Here is a 15,924-nt window from a genome sequence, read left to right as displayed (position 1 = left end):
TGGACCCATTTCCTTTTCAACACAGCCCATTGATGACTTCAGGTAATAAAGTTCATGAGGCATTTTCCCAGCACGGAAAATAATCTTTTCAGCAAGAATGTTACAACTGCAACATTGAATCTATGCTGACAAATTTCAAAACTCCAAGTCTAACATGACAAAGATGCAATGGAAATTTATGCTACAGCTGATGCAGTTAAAACACCAGTTCCAGGAACTGATACTACTTAAAAGCTCCAAATACGAGAATAACTCAATTACTTGTTAAAAATGTCAATTGATTAGTTTCCAAAGAAACCTAAATTAAATGTGTTTATTGAGCTTTACAGTCTAAATCTAAAAATAACTGTAAAATATGTAGATTTTCTGTTCTGTGTTGACTTGAACAGCAAGGTGCAAGAGTATTTTCAAAACTGATTCTTTTCTCTATTTCAGGGCCGACCACTCTCCTTTAAAACCTTCTTGATTTGGGTTTTAATTAGTATATACCAAGGTATGGAAATTACACTTTATCATAAATAGATATGAAATAAAGAAAAAATGCATTTCATGACCTCAGGATGTTCAAAGATATTATGGACAATAGACTACCATTTGAAGTGCAGTCACTCTTGCAATATAGGAAATTCAGCAGCCAATTTGGGGAAAGAAGGATCCTACGTACCTAATTATGATAATGACCAGATAAATGCTTTTTGTGGTATTGATTGAAGGATTCATTTTTATCAGACATCCAGGAGAATGTTCCTGCTATTCATTAAATGGTGGAATGATATTGTTTGACATCTACTTGAGGGCATAAAAAGACCTTAGTTTAATATCTTATCTGAGCAATTATAGCACCAACCATGTCACATTCCCTTGGTACTGCTCTGGAGTGATAGCCTAAAGTTAATTTTCAACCAGCAATGTTCTGATTCAGAGACGGGGGTTGTACATGCAGGACTATTTCATTTGTAAGTGTCAGCATTTCTGTTCAAAAAAGAATTAAAATATTTTTTGCTTTTTTTCCAGGTGGTATAATAATGTATGGGGCTCTTCTGTTGTTTGACTCAGAGTTTGTGCATGCAGTAGCCATTTCCTTTACTTCACTTATTCTCACTGAGTTATTGATGGTGGCGCTAACTATCCAGACCTGGCACTGGCTCATGATTGTGGCGGAACTTCTCAGTCTCAGCTGCTACATTGCTTCGCTTGTCTTCTTGCATGAGTTCATTGGTAAGTCAATGTTACAACTTCAATGAACGAACAAACAGAATTTCTTAATCCTTTCCCAATCTCATTTTATAAAAATGATTCCTTGCAGTTTTACACAGTCCCAGCTAGTACTTAGTAGTAGTAGTAGTATTGGTATTCATGTTTATAAAATATGCACTGGGTTAGAATTTGATATTGAGCTGAGAATAGATTTGTTATTTCTCCAATGAAGTACGCCAGTCTAAACAAAGCAAATTATTTTGGTTTGAGGGGTGAGTTGGTGAAGGAAATTGAAAGGCTAGCTTTGCAAATGTAATGGTAGATAGGAAATGGCAAGCACTTAAAGAATTGCTTCACAAAGTGCAATGATCATACATTCCCTTATTAAATCAAAAGGAAAAATATTCCCATTCTGGTGAACTAGGGCAATTAAAGATAATACTCGATTAAAGAAAGATTAAAGCCTGAGTAAATAAAGAAAATGATAACCAAGAAATTAAAAACAAATAGGATATGAGAGTAAACTAGATGGAGACATTAAAAGCTTTTGCATTCTGTTTTATAGATATGTATAAAGTAAGAGATTAACAGTAAATATGGGGCCTTACATGAAAGCCAACAAATCAAAAAGCAGAGACGTTGCCAAATGGTTTCTATTTTTCTTTGTGATAGAAGACACAGAAAACTTATCAGAGGCAGTGAGGAACTGAAGATAGAGTGAAAATGAGGAATTTTAAAGATATTGGTATTAGTAAAAAAAAATAGTACTGGCAAATTGATAGGACCATAAGGCAACAAATCCCTTTAGATATAATGCTGCACCCTGACTACAAAGAGAGCAAATGCACTGATTTGACCTTCAAGCATTCTTCAGGGATCAAAGGCTAGCAAATGTAATCCTATAATTCCAAAGGGAGTGAAAGGAAAGGAACTATAGGTCAGATTATTTTTACACACTCATAGGCTATTGATGTCACTGGCTAGGTCAGCATTTTCTGCCCATTCCTAGTTGCCCTTGAAAAGGTGGTGGTGAGCGGCTTTCTTAAACTGCTACTGCTCATGTGCTGTAGGTAGATCTACAATGCCATTGGTGGGGGAGGGGGAATTTCTAGGATTTTGATTCAGCAGCAGTGAAGGAAAGGTGATAAATTTCCAAGTTAGAATATTGAGCGACTTGGAAGGAAACTTGCAGGTCATGATGTTTTAATGTATCTGTTTCCCTTGTCCTTCTAGGTGGTGGATGTCATTGGTTTGGAAGGTGCTTTCTAAGAATATTTGGTGCATTTCTGCAGTGCAGCTTGTGTATGGTATAGTGCTACTATTGAGTGTTGATGGTAGAGGAAGTGGATGTTGGTGAATATGGTTGAAAAATGTGGTGCTGGAAAAACACAACAGGCCAGGCAGCATCCGAGGTGCAGGAGACTCGACGTTTCGAGCATAAGCCCTTCTTCAGGAATGTATGGTGCCAGTCATGCAGGCTGCTATGCCCTAGATGGTGTCAAGCTTTTTGATTGCTGTTGGAGCTGCACTCTTCCTGGCAATGGGTATTCCATCACACTCTTGACTTGTGCCTTGTAGATGGTGTACAAACTCTAGAAAGTCAGAAGTTGAGTTACTCATCACAGTATTCCTTGCCTCTCACCGATTCTTATAGTCATTGTGCTCCTGTGGCAAGTCCAGTTCAGCTTCTGGTTAGTAGTATCCCCCACGATGTTAATGAATGGTAATGTCATTGAATGTCAAGGGATGATTGTTAGATTGCCTCTTAATTGAAAATTGTTATTGAATTGCATTTGTGTGTCATGAATGTTACTTGTCACTTTTCAGCCCAAGCCTTGATATTTGAGTTTTATTGTGTTCAGACATGAACTGCTTTAGTATCTGAGGAGTTGTGAATGGTGCTAAACATTGTGCGATCATTGGTGAACATCCCCACTTTTGACCAGCTGAAGATGGTTGGACTTAGGACTCTCCCCTGAGGAACTGCTGCTGCTAGTCTGAGAGCTGTAGTGATTATATTAGGACCACAATGACAGAGCAATTAGACTTGATAACATGGTTGTGCGGAACCAATACAGGTAGATGAAAGGAAAATGATACTTGATAAATCTTACTAGTGTTTTTTTTGATAATATAATTAAAGATTTTAAAAGGAGAAACCAGTGAGTATAGTGCATTTGGATTTTCAAAAAGCATTTGAATAATGTGCTGTACTAAAAGTTAAATCACAAAATGAGGTCTTATGTCAGGTACATTGTATAAATAGTGTGGTTACTGGAGCAGGTCCGAGGCTGGGAATTCTGTGGCAGTTTACTCACTTGTTTGACTTTCCAAAATCTGTCTACAATCTACAAGACACAAGACAGGACTTTGATGGAATAATTGCATGAATAAATGCAACTCCAACAGTACTCCAGATGCTTGACACTATCCCAGGACAATGCGACCTGCTTGTAACCCCAGTTACAAGGTACACTGCAGTAATACAACCAGCCTCCTCTGGAAGCACTTTCTCAACCTTGCAATGTCTATGACCTAGAAGAACAATAGCAGTAGAACACCGTCACCAGCAAGTTCCTCTGAATCTCATACCAGTTAAATATTTGGAGCTATGTCACCATGCCTCCACAGTCATCCAGCCTCCATCCTGGAGCTCCAACCCTAGAGTAACTGTGAGTGGACCAAGATGGGTTGCAGCCAGTCCAGAAAGTGGCACATCATTTTCTTCAGGACCATTATGATTAGACAGTAAATGCATGCATTGCCAGTGATGTTCATATCATCCAAAAAGTCTTTTAAAAAAAAAAGGCAAAACTGGATAATCTATCCACTGATAAATGAATGAGTAGGGCAGTTAGGTTGAAACCATTGTCTAAATGACTACTGGTGACCATCAGAATAATCGTTCATTGCTGTTATCCCTTGTTCCTGCAACAAAAAGATGGTCAACTCTTATAAAAGACTGACTGCAAATGAAGTTAATGATGTTGCTGAAATAATTGTCCAAATTTGTCAAAGGATGTACATATTCATAGCTAAAACAGTTTGGAAGAATTAAAACGTTAGCGGAGATGGAAAATTATTCTGGGTTTTCAGTTTCTATTCACTTCAGTGAAATGTTTAATTATTCAGTATTAACGTAAGTGAATGTGGTTTCAATTGTCATAGTGGAAAACAAAATCATTGTGATGAGCTGGTGTTTCAGCAGGAAATTTAACTTCCCACTGACTATCATGCCAATAAGTCTTTGCATGGCTTTGTATCTACAAACAACAGCAACCCTGATTGTGAGGAGATTAACTTGAAGTGCATATGTGTTGAGAGTGGGCTGTTGCCGTAGTGACATCACTAGCTGGCTAGAGGATGTGTGGGAGTTACTCTGTCCGTGACTCTTCCACTTCCATATGGCTTTGGTGACATCATTATGGTCTAACTTCTACTCTCAGGAAGAGGATGTTGTGCAGCTCACCGCCTTATTTTTGCAAAGTAACTGAATGTACAGTAGTCGCCCCCATGCCTCCGTACCCGCAAATGATGTGTTCTAAGACCTACCACGGAAGGCTGAAACCGCGGAAAGGAGTGAACCCATTCATTTCAATGGGAAATTCACTTTTCCTGCAGACTCCGGTCCCTGGTTCTGGAAGATTCCCTATAATATGTTCGGGCCGTGGTAAACCATAGGTAACTGAAACAGCGGAAAATGACTCTGCGGATACGGGTGTCGCCTTGTAGTCCATTGATGTGTGTTACGATTTCACTCAATCTCCACTTGGATTGAAAACTCCCTCTTTGTTGCAATGCAAATTTGGAGAAATTGTTCAAACAGCAGCATTTCAACAAGAAGGATGGGTTGGACCTAAGGGTCTGTTTCCATGCTGTACATCTCTATGACTCTAAGAAATAGTGGGAGATAAAATGTGATTCTTTTCTCATCTCCAATTCCTCACCTTTACAAAAGCATATTACTTCAGATGTTGAAAATCAAAAATAAAATAAAATTGCCAGAAACACATAGGACGTTGCATCTGTGGAGCAACAAGTTAACCTTTCAAGATAATGACCTTTCTTTAGAACTGGTAATAGGTAGAGAAGTGACCAGCCTAAGCAAATACAGATGAAGGGAAAGGGCAGAGAGGAGGAAACGAAAACAGAGGGGGTTGGGACAGGTTGGAATACAAGAAAGGTTCAGCGATTAGAGGAGTGTGGTGCCAAGCAAACAAGAGTGCAAAATTGGAATAGGAAAGTAAAGATGTACACTGAGAAGAGGGAACTGAGAAGCCATCATTATTACCAAGGAGCTCTGCTTCATCCCCTTCTACTTGCCCAGCACAACACCGAGCTTTTCCATGACAGTTGCCTCTATCCAGTTTTTCAACCAGACGGCTAGATGTTTTCATTGTGAACTGTCCATGTGACTTTGGCCATCTCACTGTCACTGCATCCCAGATTCACTGTATCCTATCTCCCTATTAGTGTGTAATACTCCAATGATCTAATCCTAAATACAAAATGTAGTCTTGTTTCTAAATCATTATCTGTGAAATTGGATATCACTACTCATAACAGGTAATTTACGAATATCTCTGACACATTCAAGAAATCTGCTGACAAAAGTGAAACTGTTATTGTTTGGCATATGTTTGTATTATGCACCCCACATTTTTACCTCGCCTCCATACAGCATTAATCACATTTACACCTTCCTTCAATTGTGTTGAGAAGTCATGACCCTCCATTTCTGGAATGCACTGATCTAGCTGGAATACATGGATGCTGACGTTTACAACAACACATTACTCATTTTTTCACACTGAAGCTAGAAATTGTCAGATTATTTGGTCATGGAGGAATCAAGACCATGCTGTGATGGACCACCCCACTTCAACCTAGAGACCAGACACAATAGTGGCTAAAACAGAGCTATCAGCCCTGCAGAACCCTCCTTGCTAACATCTGGGGTATAGTACCAAATGTGTGAGAGCTGTCTCAGGCTAGTCTCCTTTGACAGCACTTTCAGATCAATGACTACTTCCGTCTAAAAGGATAAGGGAGCAGATACATGGGAACACCATCACCTGTAATTTGATCTCCCATCCACTCATTCACTATCACTGTTCCTTTGCTGGATTTTGACCAAGCAACAGTAATTTTGTCCCTAATGGCATTGTGAGAGTATATACAGCAGTTCAAGAAGTCAGCTGACCAGAAGAAGCATAACCAGGGATAGACTTTAAGTGTTTCCCCAGCCAGCAACACTCTCGTCCCATGAATGATTTTTTGTTTAAAAGGTTGTCCTCGTGTTCTCAAACATGTCTGTATAAAGTAAGTCATATGCACATTATTGATGCTTAGAGTGACTTGAGTTGAAACTGCCCAAATACAAATTATGTTGTACCAATGCATCTGGCAAATCAAGACACTTTCATCCCTCAGACTGTGCTAGGATTCAAGTGCATTCCAGCTATGAAAGAACAACACACAACTCACAAAGCTTATCAGTGAATAGGTAAATATTATGAAGTACATGTTTGTGGGTAGTGGTGCACAGATGCTTTAGTAATAATATTGGATTTCATAATTATTAGTCTATTTTGAGGTAATTTGTACACCTGGTTTTTGAGTGTCCATTTAGGGCAGACTGTTTTGAAGCCCAGATTGAAGACTTGGTAGCTTCTCCTGCCTCTTTGCCTCCAGAGGAATTGATTCAAGAAGTGGAAGAAACCGGACTCCTTTATGTGGCATGAGAAAATTAACGGTCCAATCACTTTTCAACAGAACTGATGCATTGAACTGCAGAATTACAAGTTTAACACCGATGAATTTTTTTTAGAATGCCCTGAAATTTCTCTTTCCAAAGATAGTGTCCATGTTTTCCATCATTATCATAGCAAACTGACATTAACCTCTGACATCTACACACAGTTAAATGCAAAATCAGAGATTGCTATCATTGATGCCCTGCTCCACAAAGGCACCATGTGGTACTTTATTGCAGTATTTGCAGGTGCTTTCAATGCAGAATCAGTGATTTAATGTGAATTTCAACTATTTATAGAGCTATTCTCTCTCTAAGGTTATGCCTTGCTTTGCATCTGAGTATTGGCTGACATAGTATGTCACAATTAATGCTAAAAAACATCTCTTTCTGAGAAACTAATTGTAGAAGTCTGGGGCATCATGCCCTCCATTCTAAAATAATTCCATTGATTTTTTAAAAATAATTGAAGCCTTCTTCAAGTTCCATCTTAATCCCATTTGTATGACTTGATTTTCTTTGCTTTGTGAAATTGAGGGAGTAAATGAAGTGTTATTTACTTCTAGATTTGCTGTCTATGAGAATTCTCCAATCTGATTGGCTGCTCACAATGCCTGATGACCTCATGTTAGTTAATGTCATCAGTCCCCTATAGCTGGTATTAGAATAAGAGTGACATTGTATGAGGGAATTCACACAGCCAGTTCTATCAATGGAATCCAAGAAAATAGTACTCAATACACTTTAGAAGCAAAAGTAATACTAGCTGTGTTTGTAACTAACACACTGTTTGCTTTTCTGTTGCAGATGTCTACTTCATCATCACCCTATCCTTCCTGTGGAAAGTCACAGTAATCACTCTCATCAGTTGCCTTCCCCTGTACGTACTGAAATATCTGAGAAGAAGATTCTCTCCTCCCAGTTACTCGAAGCTTACCTCGTAGACGCTGAGATGTGAAGAATAGTCCATTCCATTAGGGATCCACATCCAACAATTTGAGAAGTTTATTTGACAATTTCAAATACTACTGATGCACTAAAATTATAACTGTGACACTCTTGACCAACTGATGAATAACAATTGGCCAGCAGACACTACCAGAGATGCAGTATAATGCTTCAGAGTCATAGGTTTTAATTGCTACCAGAGTCAGAAAGGGAATCATGGTACTGTTCAAAAGTAGGTCAGGCAGAAAAAAAAAACTAAAGAAAACCGAACACCAACCACTCAATGAAACCGTGATTCAGCCACCAATACAAAATTATTTAAAATTGTCCTTCTTCGAACATTGTTTTATTTTGTTTGTGACCTATTTCCACTATTATTCAGGATTTGATCAAATTGTTGATCTGTTTCCATTCTCCAAATAAGTTGTACGTATTGACTGGATGAATTAACATATTTTCTTCAATGTCTCAACTATGTCTACGTGTTTCCGCCTTAGTTACAGTTACAATGGTACAGCATCTCTTTAATTCAGACTGATAATAGAGTCCCTTCGTCAAGATAATGACTAAAATACTGTTCCACTGGGAGTGCCATGAGGCCTCTTTCTATTTGAATTGTGGTAATGAACACACAAACAAATTTTTCATCTATATTAGAATACTTAGTTCATAAATCAATGTATTCATAGAGCCAATGTACTTCCTATTTTGTTATAAATCCATCTGTGTTTTGAATATGTCATAGATCACATGTGCACTTTATAACCAGTACAATTTTTCTTAAAGTAAGGTACCCAGAGTGGTAATTACCTACATTTTTTGTTCTGTATTCAGAAGGCTCTTTTCATAGCTTTTCTCAGTTTAGATATCTGTTGCTTTGATGAATGAAACAAGAATGTTGACTTAAACTTCCTGTAAAATAATTGCAAAGCCACATTCTCTTTTCACAACATCTACTCCTACTTTCAAATAATATTAGCACTAAAAAGACTTGTTTTCCCTTCCCAGCCACAGGTGGTTGTTTTCATGGCTCTCTCTTGACATGATAAAAGAGAACAGTAAAAAGAATAGAGTAGTTGAAAACATTCTTAATTGTAAGTTATGCGATAGAAGTGGATACTATTTTTGGAAAGATGATATTGTGTCCTGGTGAATCTAGAATGAAAAGTATGGTTAAATCGTATGTGATCGTACCATCCCTTCTGTTTAAATTGAACTTGTGCAAGGTAAAATGTACATGTCACCTTTTATTATACAGTGGAAACCTATACATGTCAAACACACTAATCATTGCTTGTAAACATTTTACTTTTTTTTTTGAAAAAGCTTTACTTATACAACCAACCTGGCTCTTTTGACAACTAAAAGCAGCAATGACTTAATGATTTCAATTGTCATTACAATGCTTGCTGTGAGATTGGAAGGTTGATTTTCAACTTTGAATTCTTGGTCCGAAAGAAAAGGACTGTACTACTTTGAGGCTGTCAAGTTTACATGGATGTATTATAACTGTGCCCAATACGGGCAACACATGTATGTATGCTTTTAAAATAATGTGTGTAAGTAATATGTCTGATAAGGATTTAAAAGCTGTATTTATTATGTTGCTGACACTTTTTGAAGCTTTTGTGAATTTGGACAACCAAATATGAATGCTGTAAGATGAAAGATTTGTATTCACAATATACTCCTGCATCCAGGATAAGTTCATTACCTTCATCTTAAATAAGGCATAGTGTTTTGAAGTGCTTTCTTTGTGCTCCTTGTAACTGGAGGAAAACAAACCAAGACCCATTGGACTTCCAGCCCATTTGCTGATCAATGCAGCATCTTATTGTAACGGAGACTGAACAAATACTCACTCAACTAACTGATTGGGTCTTTTGAATTTCTGTTTGAATATCAGAGCTCAAAAGACAACTTAGCTTAAAAATATGTTGCTGGAAAAGCGCAGCAGGTCAGGCAGCATCAAAGGGACAGGAGAATCAATGTTTCGGGCATAAGCCCTTCAGGAATGAGGAGGGTGTGCCAAGCAGGCTAAGATAAAAGGTAGGGAGGAGGGAATTGGGGGAGGGGCGTTGGGAATGCGATAGGTGGAAGGAGGTAAAGGTGAGGGTGATAGGCCGGAGAGGGGGTGGGAGCGGAGAGGTCGGGAAGAAGATTGCAGGTCAAGAAGGCGGTGCTGAGTCTGAGGGTTGGGACTGAGAAAAGGTTGGGGGGGGGGGGAGGGGAAATGAGAAAGCTGGAGAAATCTGCATTCATCCCTTGTGGTCGGGAAGGAGGTAAAGGTCAAAAGACAACTGTCTAACTGAAGTATTTGAAGTCCAGATTGTGTTTTACCTACTTTCTTGCATTTGAAAGAAAAAGTTAGTGTACTATATTTGTGATCAATTTAGTATGGCCTGATGCAGGTCAAATGCCAACCGTTATTTAATTATAGTGTTAACGCTACAGCCAACTCTTATCATGAATTTCTCAGTTTCCCTTTGAGATTGAAGATGCACTTGGCAGCAGAGAGGTGAGTGAATTATGAATGCATGTCACCTAGCTGTCCTTGTGCAAAGAGAAAGTAGCTGCTTTCCAAACCCCCTGACAGGAAGTTGGAGAAAGTTTGCTGTTGTCTGAAAAATAATAGTGCATGAAAATACAAACAACAAAGTGGGCATAAATTTTAAAATGGTCTTCATCTGTCAGTGTGCATTACTCTTAGTTTTATAGAGCTATATCCTTATTAATTGCCTCAATGGTTAAGATGTGTGTTTGATACAATTAAACCAATTTGTTATCCTGTTTATAATTGAACTAATGATAAAAATCATATCACTCCTGTGAAATGTCCTCCTGTGTTAATTGATGCCCTTCTAATCCATTTGGTGCAATTCCTAAAATACCTTTTCTCAAGCCATTAATTTACTTGCTGACTTTTTTTTAAAAAGATGCTTCATTTCCTTTTATAGCTCCGAATGTTTCTTAACACTTTAAATCAAAGATTGCTGTCTGATTCACAGAACTTTGTAGGTGTATTTACACTTGTTAAATATTTCTACAGTCCCTACAAGTGCCCTGAATAATGATTACAATTTAAGGCCACACAGGACATTCCTTGGATACTTGCTTTTACCTGAAAAGTATAAATGTACCATTCCTTTTAATTGCCACCATATCCGTGTGTTCCCCAAATTCTTAGCATGTATTTCAGTTATTTCATTTTTTAATGGGCTTTCTTATTTTCTATGAAAACCACACATTTTGTGAAAAATGTTTTAAACCCACTTTTAATCGAGATGGTGGTGTCTGAAGTATTGAAAGTAAATCAGTTCTGGAGTGGAGATTGAGGAAAAGAATACCTACCTGGACTTTGTTCCCTTTTATAATCCAGCTGGCCTGAAGCCTTTTGTACTTGTGAACATTGACATAAAACAAAGTACTAGGCTGCTGCTGTTGTCGCTGATGGGTGCTGGTTACTGCTTAGATATGACTATTCCCCTCTGAATTCTTTTATTTCTGCTGATCACAATGTACAGAATGCTAAGGCTCTGCATCGTCGTATGTCCCTAAATGTGCAGATTTTTACCTTGAAGCCTATTGTTTTAACTCCTTTTGGTACATCCACCAATAATTTAAATTACATAAACCCTCTGAAAAGCAAGTAGTCATATTTAAACATTGAAGGTCAGAACATTAAAGAGCTTCTGGAAGTGGGTAAAATGTGGGTGGTAATCGTGCATTTGTCTTCAAGTTAGGTGCAAACTAAGAAGCTGCAAGTCTACTGGCAAAAAAAATCAACTGCTGCACAAAAGTCTTTGGTAAATATAGCTAAATTATGTACCTAACACTGTTGTTACCATCCCTTTGTTCTGATCATTGAGATTTGATTAATGTGCAAGTTTTCCAGTTGGTTTATTATATTGAACAAGAAAAGGGCAATAGTGCTGTCTCTGAGCTACTCGAACACTGTTCTAACAAGCTTGAGAGTAAAAGGGTGTTCAATAGAGGTAACTCGTTTTTAGTTTGTTCAACACTTCTCTAAATACATACAAGGGAAATCTATGATGTTATTAGGATCAATCACATCACTACTAAGTAGAGCCAAGGAAGATCATTCTTTTCGCCTGAAGCAGGCAAATGTTAACATCAAAATCAGAGTAGGAGGCTATTCCATCCATTCTGTGCATGTGCTGACTCTGAAGAGAGCATTTCATCAAGTGCCACACTCCTGTCTTGTCCCTATAGCTCTGCACTTGCTTGATTTCTTTGTTTCAGGTAATAATCCAGTTCCCTCTTGAGTGCTTCAATTGAACCTGTTCCCTCAACATTCTCAGGCAATGCACTCTCGATCTCATCTCTCATTGCATGAAAAATCCTCATCAACATTGCTGCATTTGTCACTAATCTTAAATCAATATTCTCTGGTTTTTTAATTCATCCATCAACCAAGAGCAACAATTTCTTGAATTTATAATGATTTTGAATACCTCTATTAATGCTCCTCACCTTTCTCTTCTCCAGAAGAAGTCTCATCTTCTCTAATAGGTATCTAACTAGCGAGTTTTGAGAAGATTTGTAGCTCAGGTTGAGGTTCTGGATGTTGGTTTGCTCGCTGAGCTGGAAGGTTCATTTTCAGATGTTTAGTCACCACACTAGGCTTTGTCCAGAGGTTCACTGAAGATGTTACCTAGTATGGCAACGAAACGTCTGAAAATGAACCTTCCTGTTCAGCGAGCAAACCGACAACCAGGTAGCAACTGACATTTCTCAAGCCTGGGCCCATTCTCTCAGATTGTAGGAAACTGCAATAAGATATAAGAATGCAATGTCTGAAATAGATGATTAGATCAACTCCATAAGCTGAATAAATAAAGTATTTGTGGTTCTATGTTTCTGCTCATTCATAGTTCCTAGTGGCTAAAGCTCCATTGCATGTTTAAGGTATCAAGCGATTAATACTTTTTAAATGGATTACCAAGCCAATCCGTGCAAAGGGATAATATGAACTTCTTCCATTCAACAAAGGCCAGGGACTCATTTGTTTTTTGTCCTCATTACAGCAACTTCTCTAGGTTCCAAATGGAGTTGCAAAACTTTGCTATCCACTGAACTGGCACAAGATTTTGTGGGAAGGGGAAGATCATATGGATTAGTACAAATGTTTCTTAAATGCTCAGTTACTCTACTTCTGAAGTCACTTGTTTTTGGATTATAGGCTGTAGGAGTTGGAATAGCTTGTTTCTTTAAACAAGAAAGCAATTGTAATATTCATGGTTGAGCTTTCTCAATTTTTTGAAGAATTAAATTGCAAACGTTTGGTACTGACTTTTCTGCAAAATATCAATTGATTGACTGAAATCTTGAACGTCATTACTGATTCTGCATGACTAATATGGAAGTACCTGTGGGTTTTATCTCCTGCATTTCAAGATTGCAACTACCCATCACGTGTGAAGGCATGCCACTGTAAAACCTCATTGAACACTGTTTAATAAACTATTTACAATAAATGTTTGGGGTTCAAGATTAAAATCAACTCTGCAAGCAGCTTGTGTATTAAATGAGCTTTTTTAAAAATCCCATAACCAATAATGAAAGCAAAATAATGCATGTGGGAGACAATTTTTATATTGTTACTTGCCCTTAAAAGAAAAGTGCAAAGTCTTTGGAATCGCATCATAGAACAACCCTAACAATGGCTGCTATGGGAGGAAGTATTGCCTACAATAACAAAATAAAATTGATGTATCACCTTTATAAAGATTCCTATGCTATTCAGAAGTGTACGAATTGCTTTTATGGATACTTTACCTAGTCATTCATGCTTTTTATCGTAAATTTACAAATGCAACTAATGTGCTTGCATTGTGATAGAGTCCAGATCACCCACTATTTTTATGAACACCTGTCCTCCGCATCTCATTGCCTTAAAGTCCAGTTTGTGATAACTCTGAGGCACACTAACATATTCTGACACTCTGCACAGAATTTAATGGAGCTTGCCAGAGGCCATGTAATGGGTGGAGGGAACTGGACAGCGATTTCTGTATGGCATTGAGAAAATTGTTCCCAATTATGTTTGGAGTGAAAAGGATCTGCGACAGAAATCTGGTCTGCTAGACACTAATCAAACTTGAGCCCATTGGAGTTTTAGTAGTAGCTCCGATATTAAATAGAAGTCAAATGGCTCTCCTGTGGTTCCCAACAGCTGCCGAGAAAGTCCAGTCAGGTTTTGTTATGCAGTTTTCTTTGGAGTGGGGCTTTGAAAAGCCTTCACTTTAAAGGTTATACTGAGAATAATGTATTAAGGATATATCAGCCTTATGGGGGTGCTGATTAATACTATATGTTAAGTTTCAGTCTAAGTTTTAACTACTTGTTGGTGTATTAAGCCTGACTGGGATAAGAAAAAGCACATCTTCAAACAAAGCACATATAATGGAACTTGGTATAAATCATGACTGCTTTTTTTTAGTTTTCCTCCCACCCCTTCCTCTTTAGTTTTGAATATGCACTGATGAATCTCTAGTTTCAACGGGCTAAATGGTGCTTGTTTAAGATCTATGTAATTTTCTATTCTGTTAGATACTTGAACAATTTTAAATCATTATTATAATGAATTCTGTTACTAAATTTGACTCCCCCACACTTAGGGAAGTCCATAGCGGGTACTGGTGCAATATTGTTAATGGTAACTCCAGATATGGCCTTTATGGTTGAATGTCATTTCACCTCCTGGATCTCACCAAACTAAAATTCTACCACCTTTCTCCAAATATATAAATATTCCCAGTGCCAAAGAAATGGCTGTCACTTTTTGATGCACTGTTCGTTTGAGTTTGGTGCCCCATAATTCAGATCTACCATTTGCCAGATTTGCTTTATTAAAAATGAAACCTTTGTTCAGTTCTAAAGTGCTAATGTTATCTTAGTGTTTTGTAGAGGATAAAATTAAAATCTTGTGAACATTGTGTTGATCCTGTGTCTTGTCAGTGTGTCTGTGCTGTGGAAAATCTGTTATTTTTAAAGAGTGCAATGAATGGTACTGTAATAAATACACAAAATAGCTTCATTTTCTTTTATCGTTTTTGTATCTTTATACACCATCTGTAAGCTGGGCAGGCTTCTAGATGATTAAATGACTCCCAGGTAACTCAAACATTACATTAGCCTTTACTTATTTTTAATTATGACTTGTTATCCCGACTCTCCTCTTGCAATGAATAGAGTTAAAAATCACACAACACCAGACTATAGTCCAACAGGTTTATTTGGAAGCACTAGCTTTCAGAGTGCTGATCCTTCATCAGGTATCAGATAGTTGACAAAGCAGCAGAGCTTTGAAAGCTTGTACTTCCAAATAAACCTATTGGACTATAACCTGGTGTTGTGTGATTTTTTAACTCTGTCTACTCCAGTCAATACTGGCACCTCTACATCATGGCAGGGCAGAATCATTTCTGGGACATGTATATGATCTAGCTTTTCTGTGATTATATCATTTTTTAATTAAAATTCAAGTGGCTTAACTACTCTGCCATGAACTAGTTTAGATAAGCAAAGTTAATTCTGTGTTTAGAATATAGTGTGTAGCAAGCTGGCGTGTTGCTGCTGGAAAAGATGTGAGATAATAGGCTAGCTTGTAAAGTAAGGAGAAGGGAATGCAAATGCTGGAGATCAGAGTCTGGAGTGTGGTGCTGGAAAAATACAGCAGGTCAGGCAGCATCCTTGGAGAAGGAGAATCAACATTAAGGGTTTATGCTTGAAACCTCAATTCTCCTGCTCCTTGGATGCTGTCTGACCTGCTGTGCTTTTCCAGAACCACACAGCTTGGAAAGTCACTAACATTATAAGCAGAGAACAAAACTTTTAAGACTTGAGTATCCCGTAAGTTGAAAGCTACTACTTCATGCTGAAATCCATAATTTGTCAACTGTCAACAAGCTGAAAATACAATTTGGTTAACTTTGTGAATAAGTAGCAGGTTTTGATTTTATGGCAAACATTTTTGGAGAGCAAATTGTTGTATACATTTT

General features: G+C 37.8%; 1 protein-coding gene across 1 annotated transcript in view; it reads left to right on the top strand.

Annotated features, from left to right (window-relative positions):
- The window catches only part of atp9a (ATPase phospholipid transporting 9A), a 187,617-nt gene extending 172,657 nt beyond the window's left edge, over positions 1 to 14,960 (top strand). Inside the window, exons 26-28 of the mRNA XM_043710245.2 lie at positions 436 to 493; positions 1,015 to 1,218; positions 7,760 to 14,960. Of these exons, the coding sequence (XP_043566180.1) occupies positions 436 to 493; positions 1,015 to 1,218; positions 7,760 to 7,896 (399 nt within the window). The 3' untranslated portion in view covers positions 7,897 to 14,960. The remainder of the gene's footprint in view (positions 1 to 435; positions 494 to 1,014; positions 1,219 to 7,759) is intronic.
- Positions 14,961 to 15,924: the final 964 nt, after the last annotated feature.

Source organism: Chiloscyllium plagiosum, unplaced genomic scaffold, assembly GCF_037043375.1.
Source record: "Chiloscyllium plagiosum isolate Xiang-an unplaced genomic scaffold, Cpla_swu_hap1 HiC_scaffold_15, whole genome shotgun sequence".
NCBI classification, from domain to species: Eukaryota; Metazoa; Chordata; class Chondrichthyes; order Orectolobiformes; family Hemiscylliidae; genus Chiloscyllium; species Chiloscyllium plagiosum.
This window is presented reverse-complemented; position numbering and strand designations above follow the sequence as displayed.